This window comes from Falco biarmicus, chromosome 9, assembly GCF_023638135.1.
Source record: "Falco biarmicus isolate bFalBia1 chromosome 9, bFalBia1.pri, whole genome shotgun sequence".
Taxonomy (NCBI): Eukaryota; Metazoa; Chordata; class Aves; order Falconiformes; family Falconidae; genus Falco; species Falco biarmicus.
In genome coordinates, this window is record NC_079296.1 from 46541993 (window position 1) to 46564262 (window position 22270).

Below are 22270 nucleotides of genomic sequence, written 5' to 3' on the forward strand. Positions count from 1 at the left end.
AATACCAGAACTTCCCTGAATTCCTTCCTCCATAACATTACCTTTCCCACATGCAAATCGTAACAGATTCTACTTGGAAATCAGAAGTGCCTGAGTCCAAATTGATGGAAATCTCAGTCTTCCTCTCAAAGTCTTTGCCTTGGGCTTATGCCCCATTGTCAGGACATGCCAGCTCAGCCATGCCTTCCAACAATCAAGACTTTCACCTCTGTGCGCCAGCCAGGAGGCAAACAGGCTCAGAAAACACCAGTGACAGAGCAAAGCACGCTTACTATACTGATCCTTTCTAGGAGTTTTGGTTCCTGTTCATCATGATGCATCATCATGAGCAATTTGGATGATTAAGTTCTGGATGATGAGGAATGGAGGATTATTTCTTGACTGAAGTGTGGTGGGATACTGCCATGACCAAAAATGTTTTCACATGCACAGAAAACACATAGAAATTTCAGGGTGGAATCCTACTTCTTTTAAAGAGGTTGGTACAATTTTGAGAGAAAAATCTGGTTTTGTTTTGAAATTTGCACGGGCAAAGCAATTTTAATACTGTTACATTCATCTCCGCCTTTGGCCTGAAGAACCTGTAGTCCTGTTTTTAGAGGCATTTAGCAAACTTAGCTGGTACTATTATTCATAATGCCATACCTCACCGTGTTACACTGCCAAAATATTCCAACATTTTCGCAAGAGCAGAGGGAGAGACAGGAAAGAAGAAATTCAGTTTACATGAATAATACTGCTACTAAATTCTCCAGTTCTGGTGATGCTACATGTTTCAATGAAAACTCCAGAAACAAGAAGAGTGTATTCAGGAATTGTGGGTATCTTTTTAATTAATTGTTTTATAATTATTGGGATTGCTGAGAAAAACACGAAAACGAGATGAGCATTTAATCTGAAAGGCACAAACCCCAAAGGCATAATTTTAAAAATACATCATTATTTTTGAATCAGTTGCATAATTTGGGAAAACATAACTGCTCGTTTCTAAGCATCTGGATTAACAATAATATTCACAACCTATTTTTTTTCCTCTCGGCCCCTCACCCACGAGTAGCTGCAAATATTAACTCTACCACAAATGAAGGGAAGAAAAATTCCTCCCATGCCAGGTTTTGAGGAGTTCCCAGTCTGTAAGCTTTTGGATCACATTACTGTAATACGTATTCAATGAAGGCTCTTGGTCAGAGGCCGTGTTTTAACAAGAGATGACTGACATGTGAGGCAGATTTTTAAAACAATAGAATTTGAAAAAGCAGACAGGCATTGTGCAATGTGGCTTTCTTCCTCTGCTCTACAAACATGGACTACAGCTCTTGCTACCATCCAGTTTGATAGCTTTACCTAGGCTGCATTTCCCAACAACATTTCTTTGCTAGCTGAACATCTAGTTGCTGGAGGAGTCACGCTGTTAGAAGAATTCAAGTAAATAAACATAAGAAGCGTCCCATGAAAAGAGCCAGCAATTTGGGTTATGAATCTTCTAAGCAAAGTGGCAAAGAATGCCTTTTTGAAGGCTTAATTTAATCCTCCAAAGAAGTGACTGCCTGACACCAAATCTCTTAGTGTATACTGCTCCTTCCACACAACACTGTCATCTGCAGGGGAAACAGAACTTGGTTCAACCCCCTCTACAACGGCACATGTAAGCTCTGCTACTACCAAATATACAATTTCCAGAAGGCAAGGCAGGTGTGTAAACTGGTGAACAAATTGCACCATGCTGAACACATACTGCACTGGTAGGACACAGGTCACCATAGGGACCTGTCTCCGTAGGGAAAATAACCCCAAATCAAAAACCCCTTCCACACAGAAACAACATAAGGAAAAAAATCATTGAAAGCTACTCAGTTCTGTACTTTAAATAGCCTTTAATAATCCTTCCCTCCTTGTGAAGTGAATTGATATCCGCTGATGAAAAGCCCTAAATAAGAGCTAGATACTATTTATTTTCACCAGTGTTGCCACTTGCCAGCTACGCACATAACATCTTCCACTAACACTTACAATGAAATCTCCCCATTGAGAAACAGCCATTATACTTGAATCAGAACAATTTTAATAAGTTTAAGCTAACAAATAAAAAGCAGCACAGGACCTTAGCCATATGCTTAATTTTCAGTTTAGCACCACATTTCTACTTACCATGGCACCACTGAAAAACAGTATCCCTTTCCTAGAGTAAAGGTCCAACATACATTAAAATTGCACTTCCCTGTGGAAGAAAAGGCTCCTTCGACTTGCCCGTGTCGATGACCTCAGTGACTTAACTGTTTGTACTGTAACACTCCATCAAGTTATTTCACTGTATCGTGACCAAGTACTGAGGCACACTATCATAACCCCCTTCTTAAATACAGAGGGGAATCGTGAAATCTGGACTTCTTAAATGCAACTACACAACTGAAACTAGCTGAGAAACTTGGTGGTCAAGAACAGCAATTTTATTAGTTCCATTACAGGCTAAAAAGCCCTGAACAAACCCTAAGAAAAAGTTGTCAGAATACCAGTGGTTTCCATCTCTGTGGAGTGGATTTGAGTAGTTTCTGGGAGGTGAGAAAAGCTGGGCTTGTGGGGACACTTCTTGCAATGTCACACACAGTTCTGTCTGGGACATACTCACAGCTTTCTGACTTCCTTAATATTTTAAAATTATATTTAAATTTTAAGTAAGAGTCTCCTCCAATTTTTATTTTTCAGATTACAGAGGGCAAAGTCACTTTTTGTGGAAAACAAAGAGAAGATCCAGCATGAACCAAAGCATTAAGGCAGGTGCAGTTCCTTCCCTCAGTTAGGCAAGAAGATGTTCCAAATGCCTACTGTGATTTTTTTCATTTATTGACAGCGTCAACACTGTACCCAGGGCAAAAAGCCCCAACGTCATTCACATCTTCACAACAAAAAGCCTGCTTGGGAGGAATATTACAGCTACTATAGTCATTGAACATGAAATTAAAGAGATTTTTCTTGACTCTTGATCCAAGAACAAGTACAAAACAAAGCTTATGCCAGATCCATCCATCAGCTTTGTTGTGAAGCATTTCCCATGCATGGCTTCATCCTTTTCAGCTGAAATTATTGGCAGCATTTTGACAGAAGCAAGGCATGTGCCCGAAAAGTCTAGTCCGAAACTGCTCTTCATGTGAACAAGGAAAAAAAAAAATCAAAATCACCTCGTTAGATGATTTAGAAGATAGTGACAGTGAACCAGATCTGGCTATGACACACCCTGGTGTATCTTCAAAGCTGCTAGTGAAGGGCCACCTAACCCACCATGCTTGCAAGCAATCGTGTTTTCAACAAGTGGATTTGTATGAATAAAATCTGAAGCAGAGATGAACTAAGGCCATGAACTGAATTAAGTGGTTATTTACCAGACTGCTTTTGGTGTTTTTTCTGCTTTTTAGAAGGCTGTTAGTGAAACATGACAATGTCTATTATTTCAAAACCTAAGAAAATTTTCAGTGTAATAATTTAGAACTTCAAAATCCTAATATTTCCTTAGTCTGAATGGAACAGAAATCACACAAATACTCGATGCATGTGAGGGTATAACTATTGCAGGCATCACCAGGTGGTGCTTTGAAGAGACAGTCTCTCAGAGTAACTTATTTTTGGTCTTGGAAGGAATCCTGTGATCTTTGTAGCTCTTCAATTCATAGTCTGGTGCAGGGGGGTGAAGAAAATAGCAAAGCACTTTGCTCTCCCTTTACTACGTCCAACAAGAGTGAATCGTAGCAGCAAAGCCCCTTTCTGAGTGCTGGGCTGACATCTGGGCTGGATTCCAGGGAAGGCAGGAACATCTCTGCAGTTCGTGACCACCTCCAGCTTAAATGTTTTATTTACATAAAGAACAGACCAACTTTGTCAATTAGAGTGGACAGATGGGCAGAGGATGCAGGTACACTATGACCCGAGTTCGTTAGGTTTCACAGCAACTGTCTGTGTGCCTGTTCCATGGTTTGCTGCTGTACAGTTGCCTGGGTGGGGGGAACAACGTTCCCATGGGGAGTTATGCACAACAGCCGATATGTGCAATTTTTTTGGTGTAAGCATTTCAAAATATAGCGACTTCTTGAAACTGTTAGTCCCTTCCAGTTAAACAGTGATCAAAAAGTCTTGATATATAATAAAACTCTGCAATAGGCTCAAAAGTATAAGCTCCATCCCACATAAGAATTCAGGCCCCTGCGACTAAAATAGGCATATGTAATAAAGATCTTATTTTTTAAAGGATACTAAAGCACAATTGAGTACTTTCAGTCTACACACCCACACCAAAGTGGGCGCAAACCACTTCCTGCCACCAAAGACTCAATATGATTTCAGAGGCAGAAACCAATTACCCACACTGGAGCACGGCAAGGACAACAGCCTTTATCTCCTCTAAATAGAAAAGGCTGCAACCCAGATGTACACTGATGTATCTTAGAACAGTCTAGTAGAATAACGGAAGAATAACAGTCAAAATTAAGAGCAATTACAGAAGGTTAACGTTATCTCACACACACACATCAAGAAATCCTAACATGACAGCAATGCTATGGAAAATGAATCATTTAAACATGGAATCCATATGTTCCAGTTTTTTTGCTATAGAAAACAAATGCAGAATTTCAATTTACAAATAACACATCTCCAGTGGAGGGTTTTTTTCTCTCTTTTCTGCAGAATACATCAGACTGAAGGCACAGACCTAATCTGCCACGATTTAACCTATTCAAAATGAGATGTCATGCAAATAAGTTTTTGAGCAGCAAACTGCTTAACTATGCTAAACAAGTTATTGCATTTATTTACGTGATGTCGCACCAAATTATGAAGGCTGACTCAAGTTGTCTGTTTATTTTGCCGAGTTACGTCTGCTCTGTGTCTCACTCCTTGATTTAATTGAGCTGCTGAAGATAATATAACTTATCACACAGACACTATGCCATGTTGCTAGATTCTAGGTTAATTAACAGTAGCCTACAGTCACTGAATTTCTCACATGGTTAGCCACTTGGACCCTGTCTACTGTCTAGCTTCACTAATCAACGAGTCTGGGAATTTCACATTAGCAACAGAATACACTAGCAACACAAGGAGCTGTTGACTGCACAGAAAAAGAAAATACAGCTAGATGGTAGGTAGCCTTTTCTTCACTCTGAAATTAACCCGTTCCTACACACCGTGTGGCAGGGTTGCATGCTTGGCAAAACTTCTGGTACTCCAATTGGGGAGATTAAATCCAGGGGGCAGCTGCTTTTCTGCAGGACAGAAAGCTATGGCTGCTGTTCCAGAAGCACTGCCAGCTAATGCAAGCACCTGCGGCTGCCAGCCCTGAAAGGCTCCCACCTCCCACGGCTTTGCCTTCTCCTGCCTGCTTTCCTCCACGGCACAGGAGGACACGCGGCTGCATGGTGAACTAGTCTCATTCCAACACCAGTTATTTCAGTTGCATTGGCTCTCCGAAACAGCATGTGGTGCAGCTCCTTGAACCTTCGCACTAACAGGGGGATAGAAGCAGTGAGTGCCACCAGTGGCAGGCCACTCAGGAGCTCATGGGAACGGTCACAGGTTATAGCACGTCATCTTTTCATGCCAATACTGGACTGAAGTTGACCTAAAACTAAATGTACTTTTTTTTATATGCTTACTTTTATGGCAGGCTGCACCCGAGAGCTTCTTCCCCAAGCCACCTACTTCCACACTTGCTGTTCTGCCCATGAACTAATAATCTCCCACACACTGATTTTCAGTCATCACTTACAGTGAGATTCCCCATGTGACCACACAATCATTAGACCTGACTCAAAGACAGTGGCAGCAAACTAAAGGTGGGCTGGGAAGGTTCAGGACTCTGCTCTCGGAAGCCCACACTTTGGATTAAATGCATCACGAAATTTCTCCCGAAGGTGGAGCTATACTATCAATATAAGAGGAAGACAAAGTTAAGTTCACAGTATAAATACTCCTCCTGCCTCACAACACCCCTCCTCTTTTTTAAAGTAATGGTACTTCAATTATTTCAACCTAGAGAAGCATTTGTTATTAATATTCCCCATTATTCTCCATAAAACACAATGCCTACCGAGAGAGATGCCAAAAGGGAATAATGATTTTTAGTGTTCTGATCTTGTGTATATTTACTCTGGGGTTAATCCCCAGACTCCAGCCAATTTATTGCTGTTTTAGACAACAGGTTCATCTATGCATTCTGCAAAACCTTGCAACAGGTTCAGACTCTCAAGTGATATAAAAACCCAGTACCAAACCCATCTTTTCCAAATGATGAGCCAGATACTCAGCATGCCGTAAGTTTTGTGTAGACCTCATGACATCCGAAATACACGTATACAACTCTGAAGGTTCCCATGATCTGCTTGCTATTTGCAGCTGCTGGCATGCAGGTTTTCAAACCTTTCTCTATAACAACGGAAGTTAAAATTCTCACATGGTTGTAAAATCTAGGAATTTATAAGCAAACCAAAACATACAGCAGTTATCAAACTTTATATATAAAAGAAAGGACGTTCAAAACTACTAATGCAGAAACCGCAGTTGCGTTGGAACTAAACCAACTGATACCGGTTGAGGAAGGAGCTGACCCACTTTTCCAGGCCTACATGGCTTTTCTAACCGTGATGCATACCTGCTCTGACCCTTGAGACACAGGATATGGTGTCCAGGTGATTTTGGCAGATTTTGCCAGGCAAGTCAGACTTTTTTTTTTTTTTTTTTTCTATCTTAATATTCATCCAGACATGCCTGCAATCACACATAATGAAAATGCACTGCTTATTTGAAGGGGGGCAAAGAGGAGAGTAGGCAAGAAAGGGAGCTGGAAAGGGACTGGACATAGAGAACAGAAAGAGATTAGGTGCCCTTCAACTGAAACAACCCAGGAGTGGAATTACTGTGGTCCTGCATCTTGGGCAAAGGGCGTTCAGCTCCCAAAGGAAAACTAATCACCTATCTAAAGAATGTAAACAAGATTCCTGGTCAGACACCCTTGACACAGTGTAACCATGGGGAGACAAGGCTGGTCCCTGGGTATTACTCAGTGCAAAAGTATGTTCCCACTAGACCTAAATTTGATAGCTCACTCAGCACCATAAGCAAGCGGTAGAGGACCTGCATAGACGGTCATTTGCTGTCATACATTAATAGGGCCTTTATTTAAAACCTGAGCAGGCTCCATGAGTGAGCCCAACCAGGAGCCTCTTTGCCTCTTCTATGCACAGGCCTCTTCACATCCCCACCCACCAAGAATGCTCTCTCTCCCTGGCATCATCCAAGGATATGCTTAAATACAGAAAATGCCGTAACCTGAAATAGGTGGTTTCTCCATTTTGATTTTTTTTTTTTTTAGAGTCAAGTGTGATTATACAAAGATCTTATCCACAAGCAGCCATACTCAGTACATTAAAACCTCATCGCCAATGAAGATTCAAAACAAATGGTCTTTTCCTTTTTCAAGAGCATAGAGGGGAGTATTGAGCTATTTTCTGTCTTTTGGGAGTGTGATTTTTATTTATCTGATATGGTTATTTATAGTTCAATCCTCTACAGTCCCCTTCAATATCAAAGATTGTTTTATTTATCAAAAAATTAAAAGGCTCAAGCTGTGCATTTTGTATTCAGATAATCCCCCCCCCCCCCCAATTTAGTGTTTGCGAGATTGAGAGATTCCTAATTAATAGAATTATCTTGCACTTACATGGCTCATTCCATCGGAGGCTTTATAAATATTTTATTAAGCTCACATTTTGAGAAGCACTAGATACACTGAGAGAGAGATTAAAACCATGTTGGCCATGCCTACTTAGGAAAGAGAGAATGAAAGGGAGTCACCTTTGCCCCATTTGTCCACTACAGCTTCTTTTTCAAAGGAAAACAGTAAATACTGAGCAAAGACCAGCACACCTCTTTATCAGATGTTCTAACTACATGAAAATACCAGGTAAGATGAGCAGGGGAGTCAACACTAAAGAGAGAAGATCACATGCTAAACAAGTGAGAAAAAGAACAAATAAGCCCCAGAAGCATTACTGAACTACCAGCCAAGCAAGCTGCCCAGTTGTGAGCTGCATGGGAACAAAACCTGTACTAATGCAGATTTCCATAGATGCCGTTCTCATATACTTTTAGTAAAATTAACATGTGTGTATAAATCAGTACTGGTTTCAGAAAAGGTGAATGCCTGGTAATTGAACAGCCTTGTTCTGCTGCCTGGACCTCCTATACCAGGGGTCCTCAAACTACGGCCCGCGGGCTGGATACGGCCCCCCCAGGGTCCTCAGTCCGGCCCCCGGTATTTACAGAATCACCCCACCCCCGCCAGGGATTGCGGGGGGGGGGGGGAACCAAGCAGACGCAGATGGCTGCCTGCCACTTCATCCACACGCTGGCCCCCTGGTTAAAAAGTTTGAGGACCCCTGTCCTATACCATGAGCTCTGTGAGGATGATCACACATCTATCTGCACGTGCTAGAGGAAAGGGAAGATATTGCAACCTTGGCTTGTCCGTTAGTTTTACAAAAGCGTCAGGAGATTAATTCAACATCCTGATTCTCAAGCACCATACACAGAAGCTAGAAGAGTTAAAATAAGAATCACTCCCTAGCTCTTCTGATGGAATTACATCACTGCTTTCCTGCTCTGTACCTTTCATACACACTTAACTGCAGTACATTTATGATATACTTTGCTATAACTTTGTGGTGTATCAGGGAACACACAGCAAATCGAACATCTTTTGTCATAAACCCATTTACTGCTGTTCCACCCCACTCTCCCCTGCCCAAGAGGAAACTGTGACTTAGGGGTCTAAAGGCTGTGATCCAGACCTGAGTGAAGATGGAACTGGGCACGCTGGTGGCCGTATGTCTTTTGGTTAATCTCTTGATAGTTTGTACAACAGTGGCCAGTTCAATCTTTGTACCCTTCTTGCCACCAGCGCCCGAACTACTGTCATGCCAGCTGAGAGCACTGAGAACAGCATGGTTTACCAAAGACTCAAAATAATCAGAGGGCTCTGAATTATATGTCCTTAATCACTCACAGTGATTTTACCAGAAAAAAAAGTCAAGAAACAAAGGTACAATTGTTTGTTCTTTCTCTAAGGCCATGCCCAGTGATGCAAGGTTCCAATCTATCTTTAAATTTGCAACTACAACTCAACTGAATTATGGAATCAGTTTGCCTAACCAGTTCACTCACTCTACTTGGCAACTGTAACAAGCCATTTTCCATTAGTATATCCTGATCCCACCATGCTAGCGTAAGATGTGTCTACAGATGTGACTAAGCAATGATGCTGAGGCTTCTCTAGCTTTATCGTTCCACCAGACAATGCAATGATACAGAAGCTTTCTTAATGTCCTTATGATTTTCAGCCCGTAGTTTTAGTCCTAAATATCTCAACATACCAGGGAGTTAATCTTCCCAAAGCAGTGGCCATGCTCTTTCCTCTAGAATACTATTAACTATTAGAACACTGATCTAAATATTTACTTAAATTGTTAATGGTTTTTATTAATTAAAATAGGCTTATTTGTTCCAGACTTTTTACCTGCCTTCTTAAAAATACGTATATCTACATATTCTATCTTCACAATGTCTTTTAGTAGAAGACAAAGGGAAGGATACAGGCAAAGTGAGGCATCTATGTAAATAATTCTGTGTTATGAACCACTTAATAATTTGAGGTGTATCTCACAGAGTTTTGAAAAGTTTGGGTCAGTAATTTTTTTCATGCAGTTCTTACCATATCAAGGTGTTTTAAACACAATGATGATATATTACAACATCCCTTTACTGGAAGATGATTGTCAGCAGTGTATCCTTTAAAAAGAAGTAATGCTACCCAAGAGTATAAAGTGAGTTGGTGGTAAGGGGAGAGGGGGAAGGCACAAAAGCACTGACTCAAACTCTGCTGACTTATATACTGAACCAATTTAAAAAAAATAATAAAATAAATACATCTATTGATTTTCTAAATTTCAGGAGAATAAATGCAATGATTTTGAAAAATAACCAAAAGTCTTCATACACTCAAACAGCAGGACATTTGTTTGATACATTTTGTTTTCCAATTAATTTTTTTGACGCATTTGAGTAATTTACTTAGTCACTGACTGTGCTTTTTATAGCACTTTTAATCAACTGGCTTAATCTTTATTATTTTAATCTCTTAATCTACGCAGACATAAAATCTCAAGGTGACTATTTCAAATGACCACTACATGAACTGATACCACTGTGGAAGATGTAGAATTCACGTGACCTGTTCTCATGGGTCCTACCAGACAGCTAGACATTACTGAGATATTTCAAAGTCAAAAGGAAAAATGCTTCCCCATACCTCTTTTTTATTTGCATGTGCTTACAAAACTGCCTGCAGCACGCGCTTTGTGACCTGCCTATGTACAATGTTAATGGCTCTTCATAGTACACAGAAGCAATAAGGAGTGAACACCACCACTGAGGAGACTTTTCCTTCAGATGATGGTAGAGGTCTGCACAGCTGAAGGCTTTTGGTATGAACTGTACTATCACCACTTCAAACAACTTTTTAAAAACACCTTCTGCTTTTACAAACAGGTACAACGGTCCTTACGCACAAATGCTGTGTAAGTCATGCCTTTGTTATGGATTTGCTGTTGCACTAATGCACACAACGGAAAGAACTCTAGTGAGCAAGTGTAGGCATGAAGGGAAAGCCAGAAATGGCATGACAGAAGCTGGAGACATGTTGCCATTTATGACACGTGTTCACTGCGGAGTTTGACCCGATGTAAAGGACTTCCCATGTTCCTCTGACACTGAGGTGACATGATGGATCCAACTTACAGATTGAGAATTTTCAAATGTTCATCCTTTATTTACCAATCAGCAATTTTAAGTAATAGGTCAGATTAGTTAGTTGCACAGAAAAAGAATAAAATTATTCTAAATACTATGGGTACTAGAAGTTCTAAGTGTAAGTTTAAAATATATATATTTTCTTTTTTGAAAATGGTTAACAATACTAACGTCCCAGCCCTTGAGGTCAGGTACTGCAGTGAAACAAGCAGCCAAATTGGGAAGGAGAGAAGTCTACCCACACTGACTTTACCAGCCCGCCTCAAAAGATGAAGGGTTTTATTCCACCCACTGGAGTCTTGTCAGATAAACAAACCACCCAAATACTGCAAACATCGAGAAGGTGGTTTTTTCCCCCCTCGCCTCCAGAAGTGCTTCTAGCACTTTGCCTCTTTGCTCTTTCCTTGTGGCTTTGACGCCTAAGCGAGAGCAGTCCTGACCAGGATACAGGATCTAACAGGCCAGGAATGTTGATTGACAAGTCTCTAAGTGGACTAGAGGAGCCAGGAAAGCTGGTCTGCTGTCAGTTTTTCCTAAACATACTTAACTCCAGCAGAGGAATATTCCAACAGACTGAGCACAAAAACAGACAAAGAATTTACAGCTATGGGTCTCAGGGGAAAAAAAAAATAAAAAAGAAAAAAAAAGGAAAAATATAGCCTCTAAGACAGCTTTGATGGACCATTCAACCAGCACTTGAGGCCACTGAAGGTCTTTTTATGGAAAGGAAAGGTCGTTTTCACCATTAGCCTGACTGCTATGTGTTATTTCATATTTAGCAGCTAGAAAAACCTGTAACGCTTATATGAGCTACAATCAAAAAACAATGTATTCTAAATAAATGCACCCTTCATAAGAATACTTCTCATTTTCAAAGTTCTTCAAAGAATGAAATTTTCATGAAGCTTTATTAAAACTTTTTCAGCAGTAATTTCATACCAGTCCATATTAACCAGTCCTAAATATATTAAAGATGACCTGCTTAGGGCTGCTGAGCATTTACATGAGTCTGCAACAGTAACACTGAAGAGCTGAAGAATTAGTTCAGATATTTGAGAGCTTAAATACTAACAGTTATGTAAATACACAAAGAATTGTTTTTCTCTGAATTGCAAGCAACCAAAAACCCAGTTGCTGAATGATGAAAGAAATGGGCCTGCTTGTTTCCTATTTGAGCAGGAAAATATCAACAAACCCACAGAGCAATTACAACTTTTAGCATCTCTCTCTGAATAGCTGTGTAGGCATTATAAAGCATCGCAACTGCAGCAATTCTGCAAGCTTTCTTGAAGGGAAGAGGGAAGAAATGCTAATCTGTTTCTATAAATCAGCTACATGATGTGTGCTGCCAATTAAGTGGATTCCCTGAGCAAGTCAGCATCATTTGACGACGTTGCTCAGTGTTGTCCTGATGTACCACGACACAAGCAGCAGAAACAACCTTCTCTGTTCCCACCACAACCAAATACTTCTGACAACAAAGAGCCTTTCCATACTTCCCTTCAACCTGCTTCTAAAATTTCAGCACAGCTTTAGGATATACCCTGACAATCCTCCCCAGCGTGGCAGGAAGGCACCCACGCACCTATTCTGAAAGGGGCAGCTTCCCTGGAACTTAAATATAGAAAGATTTTCTCCATCTTTCTCCTTTCAAGAATTTCAGAAGAGATGTATAGAAATCTTACAAACAAACAGCAGAGACAACAGATGGTAGAGGTCCCTAGATTTAAAATGGCTTTAAGTGGACCTGTCAAGGGTGAGAGCCAGAGAGATGTCATGCAACCTACTGATTTCGCCTGGTATTTGCACCTATCACATAAGGAAAACGTTTGATTAAAGCCATACCTCTGGTCTATTATGAAGAATGGTTTAAGAAAACTAGTTAATTCTCTGTCAGGACTTCCTATGTGGTGGGAGCCAAGCTGGCTCCTTCAGAAGTCTGTGCCTGGGCCACAGGACCGGGGAGGCCCTCGAACTCAGCTCTGTGCTAGCCCCAGCCCGCTCCTGCTGCCCTGGAGCTCCACGGTGGATGGTGCATCAGAGCCACCTGAGCCATGAGTACTCGGCAGGTAAACAGATTATTACTGCAGCCTTGAACAAGGCAGTTCTCAGGGGCTATCAGACCTTCACTGCGCACAAAATCATTTTGTGTTTCTATTTGTATGGACAAAGAAATAAAGAAAAAAGAGGCTGCACCCTGAAGATCCAGCCTCCTTCAACGTACCCTGAAGAGTCTTCTGTGTCATGACAAACTAATTGCATGTGTTAAGGGAAGCCTGTTACTTTGGCTTTTTCCACTGTACATCAAAAAAAACTATGTTTGATTTTAAAGCACATACACTTACAAATACTGAGGGAATCAGCTACAAAGAGACCACACAAGCTGTTCCAGCCTTCCACTGAAGTCTGGGGTTTTTTTAAGGATAAATACACAGCCACCTCTTCAGTTTGCCCTTTCATCTATTCTGAAACACTTCTTCACACACACACTTCATTTCCTAACTAGCTGATCATATACAAGTTTTGGGTTTGTAGCTTTAAAGCGCTAAAAAAGATGAAGGTAAAACATAACCTTGATCCTGGAACAGAAGTCAGCAAGGATATCGTGGGTGTCTCACAAGTCACAGAGCTGGGAAGAAAGAAGCCTGTCCTGACCCTGTGTTGAAACCTGATCTAGTTAAAGAGGCACATGGATTACCATTTATAGCATTTCTCAGGGGCTGGGGTGAGAGGCAAAGCTCTCGTCCAGCTGCATGAGCCACTAGCGGCCAGCAAGGCTATAAAACATACAAGATGCTGGGCGCCAAGGAAGGATGGTTTTCCTCCCCCTGTTGCAGCGTACCTTCCCCACGCCACTGCTGTGTTAACCACCCCAGAAGCACACAACTCTTCAGGAGAACAGCAGTGCTTACTGTTCACAGGCTCGGAAGAAAGCACAGAACACTGGAGAATGGGGAAGAAACGGCAGGCAGATTTTCACCAGATCCTGCAGATAATCTCCAGAACTGGTGAAGACACATTGGTATGGCCATGCAAGATAATCCTGTGCTCCCAAAACCAACACATGCGTAACGGTGTGCGGTCCAGTTCTCTATGGGTGAACTGTAAATTACTCTGCACACCACATTAATTTTGCCAGACAACGGCCTGTCCCAAAGAACAAGGTAAATGTCTCCAAAGAGGAAATTTATGACCCTGTGGCAGAGAGGTGAGTCTACTCCAAAAAGCTAGTCAGAGTCGGTTTCTGTCTCCTTCTCCACTACAGCAAAGGTAACTCCCCAAGATTTTGGAACTACGAAAAAGCAAAGAGCAGTCTCTACGCTAAGTTCTTCAACAACAACAAAACAAGCCAAACAAAAAGTCAGCCGTTCCTCTCCAACAAAACTACAAGTATGGCCACTTCCACAAAAAGCTTTCTGCTATGTATTTTTGGTGTTCAGTCACTGTCTTGGTTAACTACACTTCTTCATGAGTTGAAAACAAAAGCATGCCTATTCTCTTATTTGGGCACCATGAATTCACAAGCATACCCGAGCAGGATGCCTCCTCATCAGGTACCTTTTGCTGTCTGACAGAACAAAGCAGCTATACAAGAAAGCCTGTGCCCACCAGAAAACCCCGTGCTTTCTTCTAGACAAGATAAAACAAAACTGAGAACTGCCCACAAATGCTGGGAAGTCTGACCTTCCTCCCTTCCCCTAGGCCTTCACTGCTGAAGAAATATCCTAGCTGCATATGTAAACCAGCATTATGTATAAACGAAGTCAGTGGTTTAACTGACAGAGCACCCATTACGTAGACAAAAATCTATCTTTAATACTGTAAGAAGTGTAATTTGATATTCTTTTATCTGATTAAAATAATATAGATTTTCTATGTACACAAACTGACAGCTCTAGAAAAAGTAACGGAGCAGCAGCCTCCCATTTGTCTCCACTTGATCTAAAGGTCTGTTCTTACAGCTGGAAGGTTAAACTGTTCTGCAAGTCACTTCATTCTTCATCCTGTGGGCTAGGATGGCCAAAAAGGATACCAATTTGTGCCAGTCAAGGGCATGTTTTTTTCTGAACCAGATAGTTGTTCACAAGAAACTGGGATGAAATCCCCAAATTCCTACTTCCCTCAGGCCTCTAAAAGGCCATGAGATGCATTAACTTTCACCACAGAGCAATGAATGAGAGAGTGAGCCACCACAGACTGAGGGTGGATTATGACCAGCAATTCTGCAGGGACAGATTCCTATTTCTGCTCCTTGACCTACGAACTAGCTTGCTTTGATTTATTCTGAAATCCTCCCTGGCAAATGGAGAGGAAAATCAGCTGGTTTAGGTATAAACTCTTTTTTTTATATCCCCCAAAGCATCTGCATGGCCAGTCTTGCAAATGAACACACATTTTCTGCTCTTTGCATTACAACACATTCTAGAATATAGAACTTCTAGTAATGAAGCAAACATGACAAAACATAATGATGGTGACTGCTGAAACTAAGATAATGGAAACAGATAATCATAGGATTGCAGAATATCTCAGGTTGGAAGGGACCCATAAAGAGCATCAAGTCCAACTCCCTGCTCCTCACAGAACTATCTAAAACTAAATCATATGACTAAAAGCATCATCCAGATGCTCCTTGAACTCTGACAGGCTTGGCGCTGTGACCACTTCCCTGGGAACCCTGTTCTGGTGACCAACCACCTTCTTCTCAGTGAAGTATCTGTTCCTAAGGTTCAATCAATTCACTGGTCACCAGAGAGAGGAGATCAGCACCGTCCCCTCCACTGCCTGCCTCGAGGAAGTTATAAATAAAATAAAGTAAAATAAGTTTAAAGCCATAGACAAATCCAGTACCACCCCCATGGTTACTTTTTTTTTATCAGTTCCTTTGATTCAGGGTGTTTGTGTATACAACACAAAGAAATCTACAACCAGAGAAATGCTGCACTCCCTCAAGGAGCAATATGCACATGTCCCACAGCAAAAGGTAGATTTTTAACTTAGTTGATACAAACACAAAATTGAAACAGCAGGAGTCTGGCCTCTAAACATGCTGTGGCCTGAACTGACAGAGAAAACCACTGAGACAACAAGAAAAGTGATTTGGGAACATTATTTCATGCAATAATGTCTTTCTGGTTTTCCAGCGTAATTCAGAAAATTTCAACCAGTTCTGAAGAGATGAACTTAACTCATCTCATGGATCCAGCTGGGATAACCAACCTTCAAAATACCCACGTGCAGCTCGCACTTGTGCACCTGTTTGCTGCATGCATGCATTGGTTTAGAGATAAAAACAGGAAACCAACATGAGAAACCGTTCTCTCACTCACCTCCTGTACACAAAGGACCACTGCTATGCATTTTCTGTAAGGATTCTTGCATGCAGAGAAGAACGTATGTGAGGGCAGGATACATGTTGCCTGCAACGCCAGAGAGCGAAGCTCACTGAGAAGGGCAACGCAGGGAAAGATGGCATCTGCTCACTCCATCCTTGCCTCTGTTGTTTCACTTGGTTATAAAAGCACTTGCAAGCACTGTTAGAGTGGGGAAGTCTGTAAATGAGACTTAGATCCCACTGCCTTTCAGGGAATTTAAGGGCCCTTCGTCTTCACAAACAGATGCTTCTAAAAATTTTACCTTGCAAACACAAGTTGTTACTTCCCTGCGCAAACTGATTAACCCGAGCGCTTGGAGGTATGTCAACTGTCCAAATTTGAGTCTCCAGACAGTGCAAGTCTCTGGTCAGATACCAGATTACAATCAAAACTGGCCCATCAAAATTTTGGATTACTGCGCTCAGGGCACAAGTACAGCTGCCCACTGTGACACCCTCAGGGCAGAGCTGGCAGGACTAGCACCGCTCTGCTGAGACAGATTTGCTGACTCTCCAGGCTGCAGATTTCTTAGAAAGGTGAAAGGGAACGTTTGGCTTTTGAGGTTTATACATTAGCTTTTGCAGCAGATAGTCTCCTCTTCAATGAGATTACAAAGTCTCATTCCTACCATTCTCCTCCCCTCCAAAAGGCAACGATATTAATTAAGTACAGGCAACATGACACACAATACGCCCTGCCACAATACACAATGCTCAGCTAGCAGCAATGATCTCCACCTTCAGCTTACCTGTTTTATGCACTGCAGCCGGTCATTGGTCTGCTGTATGTGCCTGTCCATAGAATTCATTTTGATTGTCTCCACTTTCTTCTACCTGAAAGCCATTAAAATTCCTCGATCTGCAAGAAAAAAGGACAGTAAAGATCACTGAGCACAGCCCAGGAACTTCTACCACCTAAACAGCCAAGCAGAGCCACTTGCAAGAAACCCCTGAGCACACTGCGAGATAAAATAATAACAATCTCAGTAACAATGACGGTCTGGCTTTTGCAAGGACAAGGGCATGGGGATTCTTCCATCAAGAGAAAATACCTCCCATAAATATTAAATGAATCAGATATGGCTGAATATTACATGGCCAAAAATAACACCAAATGTCTGTTATGAAGACTCTGGATTTCTGTATTGAAAGTAAAAGCAACAGGTGTACTTTGGACTCTCCTCCAACTAGCGGATCTATTTGACCAGCCCTTGAAACGGCTGAGATGATGGTGAATGAAGAAGCGGGATTCACAACTTAACCAAAATTTTCAGAATAACTAACAATTCCAGAGACACAACTTAGCATATAGGGAAGAGGCCTGACGTTCAGACCAAAGGACTGAGCAGTTCCTGCTGTCTAGAATAATTAGGCTCTTTAAGGTATCCATAGCTGGACTTGTTAGTCCTGGAAAAACACGTCCTGTGCTCTTTAGGCCCATCTCTAACAAACTGTGTAACTTAAGGCAAATTAAAACTTTCCCGTGCATTTATAAAACTCTAGAAAATGGAAATGAAGGCTCAGAGCGGTATTAGGAGTTTTAATTCAGGTGTATAAAATCACCACATGAAAACTGGCAACAAGTTAGGATGATCTAAAGAGCAAACCCGCCGTCCCCTAAGCCCACCACTGACGTTTGTCATGCTGAGTTATGTTTGTGGATATGGCTTCGAACACACTGGTGCCATCAAGATGAGCCCTGTTCCCCATATTTGCCAACTCTTTCAGAGCCATGCTTTACATCATGCTCCATGATCACATGTAAGTGGCTCTTTGTCAAGAAGATGGCATGTGTCTGGAATCACGAACACCACCTGCAAGAGGGGGGAACGGTAGGTGCTAAATCAGCACGTGCACATCACGCTGAATTCACCATTTACCTCTCTCTTATCCCTGTGTTCAGCTTGGGGTAAGGGGTTAGCCACAGCACAAGCAGCTCTGCTGAGCTGAAAGGCAGGAACGGCCAAAATGCCACTCAAATGTGGACCAAGAACAAGGCACTAACAGCAATAGTAAGCGTAAGTAAGCCTCCTGGCGTGGGCATGGTTTGCACGTCACCGGGCCCCTTCCACCCATTGCCCCTCTCTGGCCTCGCCTTACAGTCTTCCTACAGTGGCAGAACAGCAAACCACAATGACAGAAGCCAACAGCTAATCAACCGTTTCAGTCCACAGTTCAAGTTACCAAATGGTTTGCACCATGACTTCTGCTTTATGTTTTAAATAGAACTGCATGAGCCTCCAGCCTGTACTTAATGAGCTGAGTAGTTTTAAGCGCTTTTTTCCAGAATTTGCTTCTCAGGGGAACAGAGAAGTTTCACATACACATAGGTACACTCTGCTGTTTCAGTCACTTTCATGGCATCTAAAACAGAAATGAAACCATAGATACTGTGCACTGGAACATGAAAACAGTCTTTGCCTGTAAATTCCCATATCCTTTTACTGTGACAGAGAAGTACAGTCAAAGAAGTCGTATCCTCACAGTGACAAAACAGGGAGCGGGCACAGATTCAAAAATATACCCAAACGCTGTATTTATGTAAAACTTTATACTAGCACAAGGAAGGCCCTGGACTCACACAGAAACCTCTCCTTCAGGAACCTCTTTGGTGACACTGAGCAGTTTGTTATTCAGAGAGTTGTCCATGACAAAAATCTTTCCCCCTTCCTACATACACATAAAAGACAGGAAAATTTTCAGGTAATTGTTCAGTTAGAGAAGTTGGCCGCTCACCCCACCTACTACACATGGCTCAGCATCTCTTCGGTTATAGCACTGGCTATATATTCTACAGGTCCAGCACTGGCTATTAAACCCCCAGCAGGAGAAGAGTGTTCCCCGTAGTAGGAGCACTGACGGCATGGCTGTCATGGCGAGACAGACTCCAGACCACAGCATCCGCGTGCGTCCCACACACACAAGCCGTCTGAGATTTCTGTACCTAGCTGATAATGTTCTTCCATGGCTCCTGCTGGATTAGACTCCGGGAAAGAAATCTTTTCTGCTAGACAGCTAAATGAGGTCTTATAACAGCAGCTCAAGCTGCTCATCTCCACCCTCTAGACACAAGAGGGTTCACTAAAGCACTCCTGTCGATAAATTATAATACTTAGGAAATGGAAAAGCCAGTTTCACATACAAGTATTATTGTTTGACTATGCTACTGCCACCTTCTCAACAGCAAATGCCATCCAAAGGTCCTTTAGCAAATGTAAATTGATGTATTTTTTTAAAAGTGAGTAACACAGCCTCATCTGCCTGTAAGACCCCCAAACAGACCTCAGTGGTCATGAAGTTTAATCTCTCAGTGGACAGCAGAGGTATTTATCAAGAGATAAGCTAGCCCAGACATGACACCACTTCAGCAGTGATCCATCTTACAAGCTGGGACACATTATCTGCATTTTAATTGAACATCAGGACAGATGGAGAAAAGCATGCTGAAAAGAAATACAAACATATATGCACACAGATTTTCGTTGAAAATTTTGGAAAAATGCAAACTGATTTTTTTTTTTCATTATTTTAAAAGAAGTCAGGACATTTTTGCTTAATGAACCAGTAAGTAAAATATACCGTATTTCTGGTTGACTTTTAAACACAATTTTTATCTGTTTTGGCATTATCTATCTAACCTCCTCAGTGATGTACAGCCACAGAGAGAAACTGGGAGCAGAGCTGAAAAAGAGTATCTACCCCAAGCGAAAGACACATAGACATACTGTATACTGCCAGAAAACTATTCTCGAGTAAAGCCAGATATACCAGCACTCAGGCTCATGGCATCAGGAGCTGCCTCTGGCATTACTGGCAATATACTTAAGGGCTGGGAGACTGCAGAGACATTTTACGGAGACAATGACTTACATTCATGTACTGTTACTTGTGCCGACAAACTATGCTGCATGTTAATTTAAGAACTGTACACATAATTCCACCCGAATTCTTTGCCTTCCAGTTAATCATAAACAAAATCTAAGGTTGCTATCAGCTACCTGAACCACAGCTTACTATTGTACTTGTCCAAATTGTTATTTCCCCCACATGGCATAACTTCTCAAAGCCTGTTTGGAAAAGCAGAGGGCAGAATGCGCAGAGCTAACTTGCACAGCTGAGCAGAAGCCTGACGGGGCTCATGGAGACAGGGCTGGGTACACAGTCCCCTGCTCTGGTACACAGACATGCCATACAATTTCTGTCATAAACTGATCAAATTCAGTCTCAAAAGTAGTTGTGCTTTTAACACCCAATGGCTCCCACTGAAAAGTACCCTCTGACTCTCACCCTTCCCCGAGCAGCCAGAAGTATTTTCACTTCCATCCTCAACTCCACTTGTTCTCACATCACTGCTGCTCTCTGGCTAGAACAGTCTTTGCCCTGGCAGCCTCCCTCCACCTCTCCCCCCTCACTGCACGGACAGGCACCCAACAGCCCTTTACTGCTGCCGGTTTGCTACTTCCACCAGCCCAAGCTCATTTATTCTTTTCCGGTCAAGAGAAGCCCCTCAGTCCACTAACTCCCCCAGCAGTAAACATTTCTTGCAAGAATCAAACAGCCAAAATTGTACATATGAAGCCTCACTGCACACAACGCTTCGTAATTGAAATATCCTGCCTCACGCCTCCAAGACTCATTTTAAACTTCCGTTCATACACACCATAAGAGCATCAAGTAGAATACTTTTTTTCAGTAAGCATACTGCCTCTAAGTCAATTCTGCTATAAAAAATGTGCAGCTCATTAGTGGGAAACCATTATTATCTGGAAATTATTCTTTCATAGGCCTCAGCAAGAATTAAAAGATTAAACGTGGAAACTGAAAATTATCGTATGGATCTGAAGTTTTACCAAGGCAGAATAAGCGTTCTGACACCAGACTGTTTTGCCTGGAAAAAATACCAGCAGAATTAAGTTTCCAGTAACTATATGTACTACACAGGTACTGCTGTACACTGGTCTGGTTCCCCACGTGCACATCCAAATCCTGAAATTAAAATTTAAAAAACACCCTTTCTGTCCATCTCACACTGTTTTAAAAGTAGCAGCGAGATCACCTTAGTCAAACATAATGGTGCTTAAGATACAGAAAGGCCAGCAGGCCAAGTAAGAGTAGACTTCTATTCGGTTAAGTGCTGAGCGCTTATCTGGTCACAAGCGAAAATGACTTTGCAGGGTCTCTCGCCAGCCTCTGGTGTACCTGCATTGGAAACCACACTAAGATTCAGGCACTTTGAGCAGCTCAAAAGACAGCAGGGATGTTGCTGCTCAAGATTAAGGATACTGGCAGAGTGGGATAGAGAAGGGAATTTTACCCAGTGCTTCATAACAAACCCCCTCTGTTTGGTACACAAGCATTAGCTAGAAAGGTCATACGCTAGTGCTTTATATGCTAACTCCATCCAAAAGGATAAACAGAAACAAAAAAAAACCCACCAAAAAAAGAAAAGTAAAGAAGAAGTGTTCCCAGCACCTTCCGGTAAGTCAGCAATAAAAAGCCCCATTCTTCTGCTGTCTCTTCGGAGGTAAAGACCCAATGTCTCTCTTTCTCTCTCTCTCTCTCAAAAAAAAATTTACGTGAATTATTCTTTGCCTTCCTTCTTTCCTCCCCTCTAGCATTGCGAGTTTATAGCCCTAGGCAGTAATTAAAGAGCCCTCATTTACATATTTATGATGTCTCAAAAATGGAGAATGTGTTTTTAAAGGAACAGATGCATCGACCTGTTAAGACTTTTTTTAACTCTAAATGTACTGAATCTTTTTTCTTAAACCATTGCTACAAAACCCTCTTAAATACTGAAAAAGGAATGAAATTATGTACATGCTGTAAGAGAGAGAATTTCACAAGCTTCTGCTATACTCTGTGTTGGTTGAAAGCTCAAGTGAGGAGTTTGCAATTACTGTATCAGAAACTGGACTTCCAGTAACACATTTATGAAGAGCAATTTAGTAAAACGTGGTCCCTATCAGTTCCTGAGGCAACCTAAACAGCATCTTAAAGAATTTTTTAAAAAAATATCAAACATTTCAGTACGGCTTCAAAACA

At 41.7% G+C, this 22270-nt stretch overlaps 1 protein-coding gene across 7 annotated transcripts in view; it reads right to left on the bottom strand.

Moving 5' to 3' along the window:
* ZMIZ1 (zinc finger MIZ-type containing 1) overlaps positions 1-22270 on the bottom strand; it is a 307512-nt gene that overhangs the window by 142926 nt on the left and 142316 nt on the right. For all 7 annotated transcript variants that reach the window (XM_056351251.1, XM_056351244.1, XM_056351245.1 and 4 more), the window contains one exon: positions 16975-17084. In XM_056351251.1, coding sequence (XP_056207226.1) covers positions 16975-17034 — 60 coding nt within the window. In that variant the 5' untranslated portion in view covers positions 17035-17084. The remainder of the gene's footprint in view (positions 1-16974; positions 17085-22270) is intronic.